General features: G+C 40.2%; 1 protein-coding gene across 3 annotated transcripts in view; it reads left to right on the top strand.

Moving 5' to 3' along the window:
- Positions 1 to 6,880, top strand: part of Senp6 (SUMO specific peptidase 6) — an 83,922-nt gene extending 77,042 nt beyond the window's left edge. For all 3 annotated transcript variants that reach the window (XM_052187748.1, XM_052187746.1, XM_052187749.1), the window contains one exon: positions 1,075 to 6,880. In XM_052187748.1, the coding sequence (XP_052043708.1) occupies positions 1,075 to 1,281 (207 nt within the window). In that variant the 3' untranslated portion in view covers positions 1,282 to 6,880. The remainder of the gene's footprint in view (positions 1 to 1,074) is intronic.
- Positions 6,881 to 17,158: the final 10,278 nt, after the last annotated feature.

Genomic DNA, 17,158 nt, shown 5'->3' with positions numbered 1-17,158 from the left:
GACTCTGAGGAACAAAAATTCCCACGTTGGAGCTCTTTTAAGATATAACTACTATAATTATTGACAGCTAGACCCCTGACCAACCTGTCCTGGTGTAGCTCACTAGTGTACCTCATGCTGCTTCGTCGGCTCTACACACAGTCGCCTCTGAAGTCTTAAAAGCTGGTATCATCCATATTCCACGCTGACTTCTCCCTGACCTCCGCCCCTTTCCACTCTGCCTTCTTCACTCCCGTCCTGAGCCTGGCTCTATACACACCTCTATATTACATCCTCCTGACTCATTGAATGATCCACTAACTCTCTTTTTAGCACTTAAAGTCACATGCGTACATTCTTGTATTCATGCCGCCACTTTCAAGTCCAATACTAGTGTCGTTCTGAGATACAATAGCAGAGAGTCTCATGCCATCTGCTCTTCCTGTCGGGTGACTCTCCTCGGGGTTATATTTGGTGCCTCCCTGTTGCTGTTGAGTCAAAGACAGAACCCTTCTGATGGCCTATAGGTAGCGGAGCATCAGCCAGTTGGAAATCACTCTGTTCCCCAGGCCTGAAACTCCGGATGCTTCCGCCCTCCTTTGACTGACTAACATCTCCACAGTCTCCAGGTTAGCCTTAAACATCAGCCCAGTGGGGTTTTTTTCTCATTACACATCCCGCTTTGCTGTTAGAGTGTTTGCCAGCCACAGCTTTCTTTTTATATAGTGCAGTGCTGTCATTCTTTCCTTCAGCAGGGCCTGAAAGGAAGTACTTGTGTTTCCTGCTGTGGAGATTCTTAGAGTTCTCAGTTCTACTGCTGTACAAACAGCTATAAGCCATTTGGGAATTTGTTTGCTTCTGCTAAAATTAACTTTATTGCAGAAACAGGGTATGGGCAGAACTCTTCCCAATAACCGTAGTTTGGCAGCTCTGGTCCAGGCCGGCACTCTATCTCCAGTGCCTAACCCAGTACCCTGCTTGTGGAGTACGACAGGTGAATAGACAGTGATATAAACTAACTTTTGAATGTTGTAACTGAAAGAAAAGTGTCTCCTATTATAATTTCTAATAGCCATATAATCTTTTTATTTTCAGAATCCAATACTAAATTTTGAGCTCCCTATGAATTTGGTGAACTGGTTTCCACCCCCTAGAATGAAAACAAAAAGAGAAGAAATCCGAAACATAATTTTGAAGCTGCAGGAGTCGCAAAGTAAAGAGAAGAGGCTGCTGAAGGACTCCTCAGCAGAGACGTCCGCAGGGGACGGAGCGGAGCAGTACGCCAGCAGTGTCTCAGAGTGATGGAGGCTGGCCAAGGGCTCCCTTCCCCTGACAGCATCCACTTCCGGATGTGGACTGTAAAGAGCCGGAGTGCTCACTACTCAGAGACTTGGTGATAACGCCTGTAAAAATGTCATAAGTGATTTCCAAAGGAGTGTGTATTAAGTAAAAGTTTGTAAATATGTTAATGAGGCCAACTTTTCCAACATTTATAATTATTTTTTTCACTTTTAGGAAGCCTTTGTTATGTATTTTCTGTTAATAGTACTAAAACTGCAACTTCTAAACACAAATAAATAAAATATTTATAGGAGGAAATGATTAATTTGATATTCTTTAGTGAACTTGCATAATTCCTCAGTGTGATTTTATTTCATGGGAACAGAAGTATCTTATGGTTTTTTTTTTAGCCTTTGCCCTAAAATACTCAAAAATGTGAAAATATAATTGTCGAAGACATTTAAACTAGAAATGCATCTTTATATGCTTGCATAGGAAGAAAAATTAATATCTTTTCAATTCATGCTCTTTCATCTGTTCAGAGAGCCCCCAAAGTATAACTATTTATAATTTTACACAAATACTTAAACACCTTTAAGAGCAATCAAAGACAATGCACCTTGACTCCTGCTAGTGACGTGCCCTGCACCAGCACCCCCTTGGCGACTCAGGTGCACGCCCTGCTGGCACGTGCAACTGGAATCTCAACTATCCAATATTCCCTCCACAGTTCCTCATTCAGTGTGCTGCAGCCTGAAGGACAGAACGAGTGAGGGAACGCCTTTAATCTGTGCGAACACGGGGATTTCAAATAGGAATTTATTTTCCATATCTTCTTATTTTTCATTATTTTATTCTCATTGTTTTGAAAAAGTACCAGACTTTTTACTTGAGTTTTTCTGAGTAACCTATTTTAAAATGCAAACATAGTCTCTTTAATTGAGTAGCGCAGCAAAAGCTCTCTGACTTTCAGTTTTCTATCTGAGAAAATGTGGGGCTGGCCCTATAGTTCAGTGATGGAGTACAGGTTTAGCAAGCCGGAGGGAGGCCCTTGCTTTAATCCCATGTAGCAAATAAATTGCAAAAATGTGGAGCTTTTGATGCTACATTTGTAATTCATGTAGAGTTCTAACTTGTTTGTGTGTGTGTGTAGAAACTATTATTTTCTCAATGAATGGTATATATTTTGAGTTAAGTGTAAGACTTAAAATATGTATTTTAAGCCATTTTTGTTGGTGAATTTTTAAATGCTCGTACAACAACAAAAAGTTAAGAATAAAAGGCCATTTTGTCGGCAGATACTTTAGTTTTAATGTGACCATCTCTGGCACCGTGAGCCACAATTTAGACTGTTAATAGGTTCGGTAAAGTATTGGGGAAGGTTTTAAGGGGGTGAGATTATTAACAAAAGCTTGACTCTAGTGACAACTGAATTTAATGTACGGAGGTCACCTTAGTGCTATCAGTCATGTGTTTTCTTTTTTTACTTTGACCTATCTTTCTATCTTCTGATTATTATTATTATTTTTTTAGTAAGACTTTATAGCTGCTAGGTCATATAATTAGCTCAGAAATGTTTTCTAATTTAATTTAGTTAGATTTTAATTTGATTAGAAAAGTTTTCTAACTTTATTTCTCACTGAAAATGCCAACATGCTTTTCTTCTCTACTGAAGTTAAGACCAAGAAAAAGGAATTTTAAAAAACTTAATAGAATAAACAAGATTGGCAAACTTTATCTTTACGATAAAGATCTTTATTTTGCCAAAATTCTAGGATACTGGAATAGTTACTGTAAAGACAAGGTGCACACCAGTTAATAAATAACAGCTGCTCAAGGGGCTGAGGAGCCTGGCAGTTGAAGGTTAGCCCAAAATATGGTGAGACACCGTCTCAGACAAAACAAAGTATTTTAAAATGCTTGTGGTGTTTTTGTTTGATTCTTGGTAGCTATATTTTATAGTTTTAGATAACTTTTGATTTTGTTCCCTGAGCTAATTCTGGTCAATAATTTCAATATGAAAAATAGGGACTGCTGTGTGTCAACTTTCTAGAGGTAGAACCCTTAGCTCTTGAGTGGTTTTTGTTCCACCCCTGTAAAGCTTTTTACTTCTGCTGGTTATGTAATGCCCTTGCAATATGCACATTGAAATCTTTGGAACTTTGAGGTTATACTGCAGAACTAGACAAGATCTTTTAGAGAGGTGCATTTGCTTGATAATTGTGTCCTCTGGTTCTTTTATTAATAGTTTAAAGTGGAGATCTCCCTTTAAAGTGTGTGATTAGTGCAAACTATGAGACAGAAGTTTGCAGTCAGAAGCCTGTCACTTGACACCAGAACTGCATGAGGCTATCTGGTGACTTCATTAATTAGATAGAGCTGCTGTATTGGTTTTCTTGTTGGATAGAATAACAGTTAATCATTTTTAGAAGAGTTTTAGATTACTTGACATAAAATTTGTATGTGCCTGAGCTCCTGTTAGTTTAGGAGCAAAGGAACTGTTAACTGGTCTCATCCCTTTGGCGTCACTGACTTCAGACAGCCGAGAACCTGACTGGGTCAGCTCCGCCCAAATCTGAAACAGTTAGCTGTTCTTTGCATGTAGCTTGTGGCTAATTGAGTCGATTAAATGTGGAAGGTTTTATTTGAAAGCAAAAAGAAAATGGTTTGCATTGTGTTTTGTCTTTAAAATGAATTCAGTATTTTTCTCCAAAAAGCCTATTTGTAGTCCCTGACGACTGTCAAGATAGAAAGTACTTCAAAATTACTCTTAAGACTAATTTTGCTGAGTGTTTTAATCAGGAGTTGGTGGAATAAACTATAGGAAAGAGCTTTTTAAGTGATAGTTATCAATTAAAAAGTGGTAGTGTGGTGTTTGTCTAGAGCAAAAAGACATCAGAACTGCTCTGTGCAGTGAGGACAGGAGGTAGAAGTTTACCAGGAGGGCAAACTGGAGACTAGAAATTCACGTCCAGACAGATTTCTCCACTGGACTTCTCAGTCTGCTTGTTGTGTGGTAATTAATATGCAGAATTATTAAGTAAAAGCTCAAACCACCATAAACTGTTGGGCCATATCTTCTGTTCCCAGATCAAGTAGAGTGAACTAACCTTTACAAGAAGATGATTTTGAAACTGGTTTGAGGGTTTAAAATTTTTTTTTCAACAGTTATTTAGAATTTTGAAAGTAACATGCAGCCTGGTGGTAGTGGCACACGCCTGTAATCTTAGCATTCTGGGAGACAGAGACAGGCGGATTTCTGAGTTTGAGGCCAGCCTGGTCTACAGGGTGAGTTCCAGGACAGCCAGGGATATACAGAGAAACCCTGTGTCGAAAAAAACAAATCCAAAAAAAAAAAAAAAAAGGTAACATGCATTGGTAAAATGAAGTTTTATGAGAAGCTTTAAAAAACAACATGAAAATAACTTTTGCAAGGAAAAGGTTATAAGTTATTTTTTTTCACATTAATGAGTTTATTTAGGGAAAAGAGAATTGATAACTTTTGTAAGGTTATCAGATCCCAACAAACATGAAAGTAGAAATTGTTTAAAAATAGAAGTGAATAGAAAGACTGTCTGGAGGTTCCTCCCGTTTCTCTGAACCTCCTATTGCTAGGTTGAACTTCTTCCTCTGACTTCCACTCCATCTTTTACAGTAGAACTAAATAATAGGGGCGCTTCATACATAAAGGCATGGGCTTTGCTTTTTTTCTTTTTTTTTTCTTTTTTTTTTTTTTGTCAAAATCTGTAATTTTTTTCTCTTGTAAGTGGGAACATAATTTGAATATTTGAAATATTAAGCGTTCAGTGTTTTGAAAACCTACTATGTAGCAGAGGACCCAGTAGTCACCATGTTCCCACTTGACAGTGTGGTGGAGATGCATTAGTCAGCTTCACAGGTGAGTGCCAGGCAAAGGGTGTATAAAGATGGTAATCTCCAGTTCTCAGCTTAGAGACTTCCTGAAGGGCTGATAGTTGAGCCATTGGGAATAGTCTAGGGAGGAAGAGTAAAGTGTGAAGTAGAAAGAAATGATGCTTTTGCCTAAAGTGGTATTTGCTTCATTAATAAAACATATACTAAGTGCTGGACGTGTTTAGAGCATTTAAGATGAATGGATTCATTTCCTTAAAGATCTTAGGAGATTTGTGTACTGCTAGTACTTACATTTTATGATTCAGATAGGTCCAAAGAGAGTTTCTTGAATTCACAGCATTAAAGTCGCTAGGTTAACCTGTACTTGGTAAGATTAGGTGAGTAAAATACTGGTGATTTTCTAGAGATGCACTGTTGTAGAGTCTTCATCTCTGAAGTGGGGTGTTAGGGATTGCTCTGAAGTATGCTATTTTTAAATGATGTGTAAACATTTGCATCGTTTCTTAGAATGCCTTACTTAATACAGCCAAGTTCAGTGAAGTAGAAAGGGAGGAGGCTAGATGCTAGTCATGCAGGGCTTTGTGGCCACATTGAAGATCGTGATTACTACTGTGAAAAGTTACGGAAGCATTTCAGAACAGAGGAGTAGCACGATCAGATGTTAATGCAGAGAAGATCATGGATTAATGAAAGCGGACCAGAAGGCGTGCAGTCTCGTAATGCAGCTATGAACTCCCAAAGTGAGGTGTAGAATGACATGCCTGTGTGGTAGGAATGCTGGAAAGACACAGTGGTCCCATCTGAAATGTTCGTTTAGGAACACTCAACAAGAACACAAAAGGCTATTCTTCATCCCAGTCAGAACTTGTGCTGTTTCTTAAATGATTCAAAGGAAGCTCAAGATTATACTGCTTAAAATAGAAAAAAATGACTAATATTAGCCATTACTAATATAAAATATGTTGTAGATGCCAAATCATTTCTGAAACTCATGACACTACCAAAGAGAGAAAGTGTTGATTTTTTTTTTAAAAAAAAGCTATTCTATTTTTAAATGTAAACTTCATGAAAGGAAGATGTAACATTAGAATAAAATACCAGCATTCCTTCCCAGAAAAGACGAGATGGGTGTAACCTAAAAGTAACTCATTGTTGATGTACAAGATGTCCAAACTTGAAGCTACCCCAGTGCTCGTAGAGTTCTACACTCCACTCCCTGTCCCTTTCTGTCAGCTGATTGGGCCCAAGGAAAGAGCTAACACAGGGAACCAAATGGGAATTAGTGGAGCAGATGTAGGTATTGGGAATTTAGGTTGAAAGTGGGCAAATAATTTGCATATTAGAAGAAAAGTGTGAAAATGACAGTCTAATAAATCATTTTAAGATGAACTTTCTTATTTTAACCTCTGAAATAAGACTGTATCTTATCAAATAAACTTGACTTTGTCTCAAAATTAATGGAAAGCCTGAATACGAGTTGCCAAGCCTGGTCCCTGGTTACCGACTCTGGTGTACAGTATAGTCCAGAACATTACAGCCCTAAGATTGCAGGCAAGAGTGCACTTGAGAACCACTGATACGCATGACTTCTTAGTAATGTTGCAGGCAGTTGTGGAAGCCCCGATGCACCGCTCATCATCCCCATACTGGTGTGCTGACATACTCTATGAGCCTGTCTCCTATCTGTATTTTATACCTGAACTGAAGCATGTAATTAAAGTTGTGATTTTTTTTACTATGCTCTGAACTTTTCTCTCCTTTTTTTTTTTTTGTGTTTCCCCTATATTCCTATTTTTCTAGGCATTTATATAATAAATGTATGAAAATACAATTTTTCTTATGAAAGTAGGACAACTTTTATAAACACTTAGATTCTTGTCTCTTGGTGTCTCATGGAAATTATTTAGCCTTGTCTCGCTCTGTTAATCATGTCTGTTTTGCCTATGCTATGGAAACGTTACACTCCTTGAGAGCAGTTTCCTTTCTTTGACCATGATAACATGTCCAGAGAAGGAGAGAAGAAGGAGGGGAGCTCTGTTTATTTGTTGTTGCTCACAGACATGGGGCTGTTGGATGTGGCTTCTCCGTCTCCAGAGTGGGAAAGGAAGCTGGTGGGTAGCACTGGCTCCAGGCTTCCACCCAGCAGAAGCCATGCTGCTGCCCTTCCGTCTCTATAAGTCTGCACGTTCTAGCTTCCAACTGACAGGGGAAGCTTGCTTTTACAATTTCTCCAGGAGAGGAAGGGTGTGTTTTAGTTGGGTGGTTGGGTGGTTGAGTGGTTGGGTGGTTGGGTGGTTGGGTGGTTGGGTGGTTGGGTGGTGGAGTTTGGTTTTGGTTTTGGTGACTTCTGCAGTAGTCATCTGTTTCTAGTTTTGTATTTTCCTTAAAGGTGTTGACAGTACTTTATCTTGAAGCTTTGTATGAGAAGCTCTTTGTTGTTGCTATTGCTTTTCCTTATCACTGATTTGAATGCTTTGCCCAGGCAATATATATTCTTCCCATTACCATCTGACCTTCTGACATTGCCATTTGTGTTGTAGATGTGCAGAGCCTTGCTCTGTACTGCAGGGTGTCCTGCCGCAGCCTCCCAGGTACTGGTATCATAAGCCTATATAACCCATACCTGGCTGCAAATGCACTTTTTTTGTATCTCTTATTTTCCATAGCAGAATTTTTTAATTTTTGTATATTAATTTGACTTTTCATTCTTGGCTAACCTGAGATAGTATACACATGGACAAGTATTTTCACAAGATTTTTAAATTGTTAGTAATGAAACTGAAATTTATTTCTGTATAGGGCAAAGCTCGGGGTGTTTTGTTCAAGTTTGTCAAGACTATCATCTGTGCCAGCACACAAGAAGGTAATAGATGTCTGTTATTGGACAAAGAATAAGAGTTGAAACCTCAGGAAAAAATAGGACAATCAAATGTATTTTTGTTCAACAAAGTAGAAAGAAAAGAACACTGAATCCATGAAGTGAAAGTTATTCCTAGGCCGGGCAGTGGTGGCTCATGCCTTTAATCCCAGCACTTGGGAGGCAGAGGCAGGCCTGGTCTACAAAGTGAGTTCCAGGACAGCCAGGGCTACACAGAGAAACCCTGTCTCGGAAAAAAAAACAAAAACAAAGAGAGAGAGAGAAAGCTATTCCTCCTTGCAACTCATGAGTCTAGTTTTTTAAAAGATAAACATAAAATAACCTCATGAGCTTAATGAAAAAACCACTTTTAAAGAAAAAAGTCATATCCAAGACACAAAAAAGGAAAATGAGGCATCAACTTCTAACACTGTAACCACAATTTGAAAAGCATCAGAACAGATATAAAAAGTAAGAGTTTGGCTAGAGCCTGCGCACTTTAAAGATGCTGAGAAAATGTCAAAGGCCTGGACCAGAAACACATACCAAGTAGATGGATTCACTTGTTTGAACTTTGAAGGAACATCAAATTGTTCGAGACCATAAAAGCCCTTGAAAATGCTCCAGTTCAGTTGCGAACCCCATCGACCTATAGAACAAAGTTCTAGTGAAGATGTCAAAAGGTAGGAAACAGGGAGAGGGTGTAGCTCGGATGCCAAACATGAGAACTCTGAGTTTGCTTCCAGCACTAAAAGGTGAGAGGGAGAAAAGAAAATGAGGAAGTAACAATGTAATGAGTTGTAAAATACTTAAACTCAGCTAACTTAATCTTTAAAAAAAAATTAGGTGCAGTTTTTTACAATTGTTGCAAATATACTAAAAACTTTCTGGGGAGAAAAATGGAACATTTCTATTTGGAATTTATTTATTTAAAGAGCACTAGAACAAGACGATCAGATACAGATAATATATACCCAAAATTAATTCTGACAATGAGAATACAGAAAAATAATTGGAAAAACTCACACTGGTGGCAAAGAATTGTAAATGACATTACAATTGAAGCTAATATATTGACTGTAGTTGGGAGAATAGTTCAGTGGTAAATGCACCTGCTACTAAGCTTGAGAACTTGATTTTCATCCCCAGAAATGACTTTTGTGACTTCTCTGATCTCCATGTGCATCACCTCATCCCCACACAAAGCTTTTTCAAAAGAAATATATTACCTGTATGAGAAAGTATAGAATTTTATTGACAATAAACAATGATGATTTTTATATTTAAATATTATTATTATAATTAACAATAATAATTATAAACAATAACCCTACAAATCAGACAATTTTTAATCAGGAAGGAAATGCTGTAGAAACACTAATGACCTAGGAATAAGCCTCCTAACACAATTGCATTTAATGATAGTAGTTTGTAGTAGACTTTTAGTAAAAATTGAAACAAATACCAAAGAGGGTCCATAAAAAGAGAGGAGAGGCCAGATTTGGCACTACACACATGCAATTCCAGTGTGAAGGGGCCTGAGGCGGAAGGATGATGAGGCAGAGGAGAGCCTGGGCCACATGGCAAGGATTCTCTAAAGGAATCAGGTGGGTGGGCAAGATGGCTTTGTGGGTAGGGGCATTTGCTAAGCCGAGTTGGCCCCCTGGACACCATGTGGTGGAAAGAGAAAACATACTCCCACAAATTGTCCCTTGACCATACATATGCACACAGAAAAACACACAGTACATAAATGTTAAAAACAATAATGATTTAAAAAAGGATTAAACAAAAACCCTGAATTAATTAAAAGAGATCTTCATGTATGGCAAAGCCACTGTGAATGAGTGAATGATATATAAATCCAAAGAGGAATATGACATGAAAAATGATGTGGTAAAAGGAAGGACCTGGAATAGAGGAAACACAGACTACACCAAGAAAGAGTTATCCATGCCACACAGCTAAAGAAGTGAAGTGTGTGCGTCAGTGTGTGTTACACACACACACACTGGATTGGAGGAGAGGAAATATAGCCAAGAATTAGGTAATTGAAGATGTCCTTCAGATTCCCTTGCCTCCATCCTGGCACGCTGAGATTGCAGACCTGCAATAACAACCTTCATGCACTGCTGGGAATTTATTGGTTCTTCATGTATGCTCAGCAAGCACTCTACCAACCGAACTCCATCCGAAAACACTGTTGTGAGGTTTAGAATAAATCTTTACTATCATTAGAAGTTCAAATGCTAATTGGTAGGTTATCATAACAGTTTTTCAATTTTCATTCCTTGAATGTTGACTTGGCTACAAATGGATAACATTAGAAGAAATTATCTTCTGGATACAACCACTAGTCATAATTTCCACTTACTGTGTAACCAAGAAAGCCCAGGGCAAGGCTAAATTCATTAACTGGAGTTTAGTGTAAGCAATAGCTTTCGACTTGAGAGACATTGCTGACACATTTGCCCTTCTAGAAAATGCAGTTTTCAGGTGATGGCAACCCCATAGGAAGACAAATAGTATCAACTAACCCAGACCCATGGGATCTCCCAGAGACTAAGCCACCTACCAAAGAGCATACACAGGCTGGCCCATGGTCCCTGGTACATATGTAGCAGAAGAATGCCTTGTCTGGATTCAGTGGGAGAGGATGTACCTAATCCTATAGAATCTTGATGCCCCAGGAAAGGGGGATTCCTGGGGGGGGGGTACCTTCTCAGAGTGGAAGGGGAGATAGATAAGGGAAGAACTCTGAGAGGGAGGACCAGAAGGGGGGCAACATTTGGGATATAATAAATAACTAAAGAAAGAAAGAAAGAAAGAAAGAAAGAAAGAAAGAAAGAAAGAAAGAAAGAAAGAAAGAAAGAAAGAAAGAAAGAAAGAAAGAAAGAAAAAGAAAGAAAGAAAGAAAGAGAAAGAAAGAAAGAAAGAAAGAAAGAAAGAAAGAAAGAAAGAAAGAAAAAGAATAAAAACCATTTTCTCTGCAGCTGCCTTTCTTTGCCACTGCCTCCCCTTGTCAGCACACAGCTGAGAAACCATTCTTACTCTTTCTGAAACAATGACAAGGTAAATTCTGATTTTTTAAAAATATTACTATAAAAATCTATCACATAAAAGCTGGCTATGGGGGAATATGTCTGTAATCCCAGCATTCAGGAGACAGAAACAGGAGGATTACTGCAAGTTCATGCCCAGCCTGGTCTACATGGTGAGTTCCAGGCCAGCCAAGGTTACCATAGTAAAACCCTGTTACAAACAAGCCAATCAACTAACAAGCATCCATTACATGATATTACCCATTGCAGTTTGTATGATACCAACGCTAAGGCTTCATTTTACATGCTACAAGATTTAAATGTACATAAGGCTAAAATTTTTCCAGTAACAACTTAGATGTATTGATGATACATCCCTGCTGCATAAGTTATAAATGTTATTTCAAGAACTGTCAATGAGATGCATTGATGATACATCCCTGCTGCATAAGTTATAAAAGGTATTTCAAGAATTGTCAGTGAGATGCATTGATGATACATCCCTGCTGCATAAGTTATAAAAGGTATTTCAAGAATTGTCAGTTCTTGAAATGACTCGGTGTGTAAAGGTGGTCTCAAAGCCACAGAGATTCCAATCGCCTCTGCCTCCCTCCCAATTTCTGAAATTAAAGACATGCACTACCATTCTGTATATGAGTACACCATAGTTATCTTCAGACACACCAGAGGAGAGCATCTGATCCCATTACAGATGGTTGTGAGCCACCATGTGGTTGCTGGGAATTGAACTCAGGACCTCTGGAAGAGCAGTCAGTGCTCTTAACCACTGAGCCATCTCTCCAGCCCCACACCACCATACTCAGTTTTGGAAGATGTTTTTGAGCTCTGACCTATATGAATGGTTTATGCTGAGGCAGGGTGCTTCCTTATTCTCTGGTTACCTTAAATCTTGTTAGTAGTATGCTCATTAGTTATTCTTTATTGGGGTTGTGGGGTTTGGATCCATGACTTTGTTCACCTCAGGCAAATGCTTTTAATATTGGGTTACACTCCCAGCTCCAGGTAAAAATCAGACAGAAAATTACATTATCTCAGAGTTGCCCGTTCTGGCTTCTACTCCAGCCTTGGGGCTCTTGTTGCCTCAGGCTCCCGGCCAGCTGGGGCAGCATCTGCACCACAACACTCTTGCACAGTTAAGCACATTTCTCCATGGAGAATGGTTTTAAAACATCAAAAGAAAACTTTAAAAGTCTATTATACCCAGAAAGTACCTTAGACTCTTTTTAGTTAACCCGAGTTAATTTAATTTGCTTGTCTTCACATTATTAATAAACATTCCATTTGGAAAACGAAGAATGTGTGCGGTATTAGGTTCCAACCCTGGCTTAGGTTTGGAAGTTTCCAACTGAAGTGTGACGTAGTGAGGAAGTGTATCTGGTGGACTGAGAGGTGGCTCAGTGGTTAAGAGCCCTTACTGTTTCTGCAGAGGACCCAGGTTCAAGTCCCAGAACTTTTTTTTTTTAATTAGATATATTCTTTATTTACATTTCAAATGTTTCCCCTTTCCTGGTCCCCCCTCCCGAAAATCCCCTAACCCATCCCCCTTTGCCTTGATCACCAATCCACCCACTCTCACTTCCCTGTCCTAGCATTCCCCTATGCTGGGGCATCTAGCCTTTCTGAGGACCAAGGGCCTCTCCTCCCTTTGATGTCCAGCAAGGCCATCCTCTGCTACATATGCATCTGGAGCCATGGGTCCCTCCATGTGTAGTCTTTGGTTAGTGGTTTAGTCCCTGGGAACTTTGGGAGTATTGGGGGGGGGTTCAAATTGTTGTTCCTCCTACGGCGCTGCAAACCCTTTCAGCTCCTTGGATCCTTTCTCTAGCTCCTCCATTGGGGACTCTGCTCAGTTCAGTGGTTGGCTGAGAGTGTCCCCCTCTGTATTTGTCATGCACTGGCAGAGCCTCCCAGGTGACAGCTATATCAGGCTCCGGTCAGCCAGCACTTGTTGGCATCCACAATAGTGTCTGGGTTTTGTAACTGTATATGGGATGGATTCCCTAGGAGGGGCAGTTTCTGGATGGTCTTTCCCTCAGGCTCTGCTCCACATTTTGTCTCTGTATCTCCTCCTGTGTCAAGTCCCAGAACTTACATCGTGAGTTAAAACATCTGTAACTCCAGTTCCAGGGGATCCAACAAAGACCCTCTTCTGACCTCCAGAAGCTCCTCACGTGCTTACAGTGCATACATACACTCAGGCAAAACACTCATACACATAAAATAATATATATATATACTATCTATATGTATGTATATACAATATATAATTATATAATATTGTATATAATTACAAGAATATATTATAATATATTGTACAATTATAATACATATTATATACATATACACACACAAGCATAGATACATACATACATGCATGCATGCATATTGGTCTCTGTCCCCAGTTTCTGGCATGGAAAATCTAAAACATTTCTAATTTCCTTAATGATGTGACTAAAACAGGTATCTTTTATTGTCACGATTGCCCTTTTTGGTTTCTTCTACTTTGTATTTAAAAAAAAGTGTTTCTATTTATTTATTTGTAGGGTGAGGAGAGTGTACAGAGATCAGACAAAACTTGCAGAAGTGGCCTGTGGGTCCTGGATCAGAATTATCAGGCTTGCATGGAAGCACCTTTCCTCGATGGGCCCTGCCACCAGCCCAGTTTTCTCTACTCCCGATCAGCTCAGGAGCAAGGCAGGAAGGAGCCTTTACTCTGGGGTGACTAGCCAAGTGTTAGCCTGAGAGGCCTGGATGCCAGAGAGAGAAGCTGGCACCTTCCTTCCCGGCCTAGCAAATCAAACACAAAAGCATTGTGTAAAACAGCTTTGTTTGGAACCAGGCAGGACAGAACACACCTGTAATGTCAGTCTTTGGGAGGTGGAGACAGAATAATCTGGACTTCAAGGTCATCTCTGCTTACTCAGTTAGGTAAAGTCCATCCTGGACTATATGAATTTGCATCTCAAAACAAATTTCTTAAACTGGTATTGGTGTCACATGCCTTTAATCCCGGAATTTGTGAGAAAGAGGCAGGCAGATCTCCATGAGTTTGAGGCCAGTCTTGAACTATACAGTGAGTTCCAGGACAGCCAGAGCTATGTATTAAGACCCTGTCTTGGACCCAACAGACAACAACAATAAAACACTTTACTTGGAAGTCGTGGGAACTACAACTTGATAGCCATGACTTCATATAGTTCCAGATTAATGTTTCACGGAGGCAGCAAGTAGGACAGACTTTATTCTGCAAAGTACTGAACATTGCTTTGTAGGAAACGTCTATTTAATGTTGAGTAAAATCAGGAGCCATGTGCTAGGAACTACGCGACTAGCAGAAGAAACAGAACTATATACCTCACAAGCATCCACAATTTGGGCATCCTGCAGACATCTTGAGCGGGACACTATTTGGTGATCTAATACCTCCAGATGCCTGCGGTGAAAGTCAAGGTGACCAGAGCTCACACTGACTTTCCTATCTTTACATTGTTTCCCAGTGTCACTTTCACCGTGAATTTCCTTTTATATTTACACCTCAAACCTAGACCTCCAGAGAGGAGAAAAGGGCTGGAGACTGATGTCATCACCAGTGCCTAGTGACTGACAGAATTGTGCCTATGAAATGAAGCCTTCACAACTGAACTTCAGGGCTCAGAAGCTTCCGGGTTAGTGAAAATATTTATGAGTCACAGAGGGTGTGAGCCCCAGTTTAATTGTGTCTCCTGTCAGGTGTTGGAATCCACACTGAGAAGGCAAATGGGCAGGAGGTTCACTTAGGCCTGAGATTATCCTGAGCAGCAGAACAGAAAGAAGCCAGGTGTGTGCTGGTTCACACCTTTGAGATCAACACTTAGAAGCGAGGCAGACAGATCATTAGGAGTTCCAGGCCAGGCAAGGCTACACAGCAAGAATTGTTTAAACAACATCAAACAAACAGAAAGAAAGGAAGGAGGGAGGGAAGGGAGGGAAGATCAGGAAGAGAGAAAGGGAGGAAGGGAAGGAAGGAGGGAGGGAGGAATAATAATGTAATATCTTTCCAGGTAAAAAATTTAGACCATTATCAGTATCTAGTGTCCTAGTTACTGTTCCTGTTTAAGTGACAAAGAATGAACTCAACGGAGGATAGGAGGCGCTGTCCATCAGAGTGACGAAGGCATGGCAAAAGGACAGGAGGTGTTGGGCCACATGGCATCTGCAGATAGGAACTATATGGTCATGACATGGGGCAGGGCTCTAAAACTACAAGGCCTGCCCCCAGCAATGCCTTTTTCCAACGAGTCTCTACCTCTTTTTTCTTCCCTTTCTTTCTTTCTTTCTTTCTTTCTTTCTTTCTTTCTTTCTTTCTTTCTTTCTTTCTTTCTTTCTTTCTTTCTTTCTTTTTTCTTTTTGTTTTTTTTCCAAGACAGGGTTTCTTTGTATAGCCCTGGCTGTCCTGGAACTCACTCTGTAGACCAGGTTGGCCTCGAACTCAGAAATCCACCTGCCTCTGCCTCCCAGAATGCTGGGATTACAGGCGTGAGCAACCACCGCCTGGCTTCTTTCTTTCTTTCTTTCTTTCTTTCTTTCTTTCTTTCTTTCTTTCTTTCTTTCTTTCTTTCTTTCTTTCTTTCTTTCTTTCTTTCTTTCTTTCTTGTTTGTTTTTTGAGACAGGGTTTATGTAGCCCTGGCTGTCCTGGAACTCACTCTATAGACCAGGCTGATCTTGAACTCTGAAATCCACCTGCCTCTGCCTCCCAAAGGCTGGAATTAAAGGCATGTACCATCACTGCCTGGCTTGAGTCTCCACCTCTTAATGTTTCCACAACCTTCCCAAAAATTGTCACCAGCTGGGGGGGGTCAGAGGTTCAAAATCATGAGCCTATGGAATACATTTCACATTCAATCAGCATTCAGAAAACCCTTCACATGCCTTTTGGAAACCTTTTCTGTTTTATTTATTTGCTTAAAGTTTATTTTCCTTAGTGGGGTGGGGAGATATATGTTGTATTATTACAGGTATGTGTGTGCCATATCATGTCGTCGGAGGTCAGAGGACAATTTTGGAGAATTGAGTCTAGCCTTATACCTTGTTGAACAAAGCAGAGTCTCTTTGGTGAATTTTTATTTATTTTCTATTTTTCATTTACTATGCAGTGAGCTCCAGGATAGCTATCCCATGAGTTTCCTGTCTCTGCCTTCTATCTTGTCCGTCACAGGAGTGCTGGGGTTACAGAGGCGAGCCGCCCGCACCCAGCTGTTTACTTGGGTTCCAACTCACATTGTCAAGCTTGTGCAGTGAGTGCTTTTTCCTGATGGCCCCTCCCTGGCTCTATGTATTGACTTTCAGTTTTTCACTTGTGTGTGCATGCGCATGTATCAGTGCACATGTGTGTGTGCCTGCACATGCGTGTTGGTGCCTGTGGAGGTCAGAGGAGGACTCCAAGTGTCCCACTCTGTTGCTCTCAGCCTTCTTCCCTTGAAGGAAAAAGGAAAAATTAAAGAGAGAGAAGCTTAGCTGAGTATGGTAAAGGTACACGACATATTTAAAGACTTTCTCCTTCGGAAACTCATCATCATGTGCCATAAATAGATGCCTCAAAAAAAGCAGCAGCAGTATCTTGAAACAGATCAAGGAAGTCCCAAGGAACCACTGCTCTGGAAGTTCCTCATTGAATCTGTTGGAGTTAAATATTACCTTCTGGTTAATAATAATCAGACATGTGAAGAGCAAAGCAGGAAATGAATTCAGAGCAGTAACCTGAGTCCATCCACTTAGCCTTTGCTGAGATTTAGCCTATCACCACATTTGTAAGCTTCAGCGTGTAGCCAGCAAACTCAGCGCTATCTCATGGTAGTGAAGATCCGGCTGTGTAGACTGTGGGGGCCAGGAGTAGGAGCTCACTGTTGCTTTGTCGTCTGCAAAGCTGGCAGCCACAGCTGCCCACACTACTGTGAATCACCTGTCCCCATCTCTGAATCTTTGTGTCATTTTGCCCAAGTTTCCTGATAGGTTGCTCAGGCCCAATACCAGGCCTCTGCTCCAGCTATAGGTAGTGAGAAGGACTTTGGCCCAGATCACTTTACCAAGTGGCTTGTCTGGCCTCTTGCTTCGGCTAAGACACAAAGA

The sequence above is a fragment of the Apodemus sylvaticus genome, chromosome 7, assembly GCF_947179515.1.
Source record: "Apodemus sylvaticus chromosome 7, mApoSyl1.1, whole genome shotgun sequence".
In the NCBI taxonomy this organism is placed as follows: Eukaryota; Metazoa; Chordata; class Mammalia; order Rodentia; family Muridae; genus Apodemus; species Apodemus sylvaticus.
This window is presented reverse-complemented; position numbering and strand designations above follow the sequence as displayed.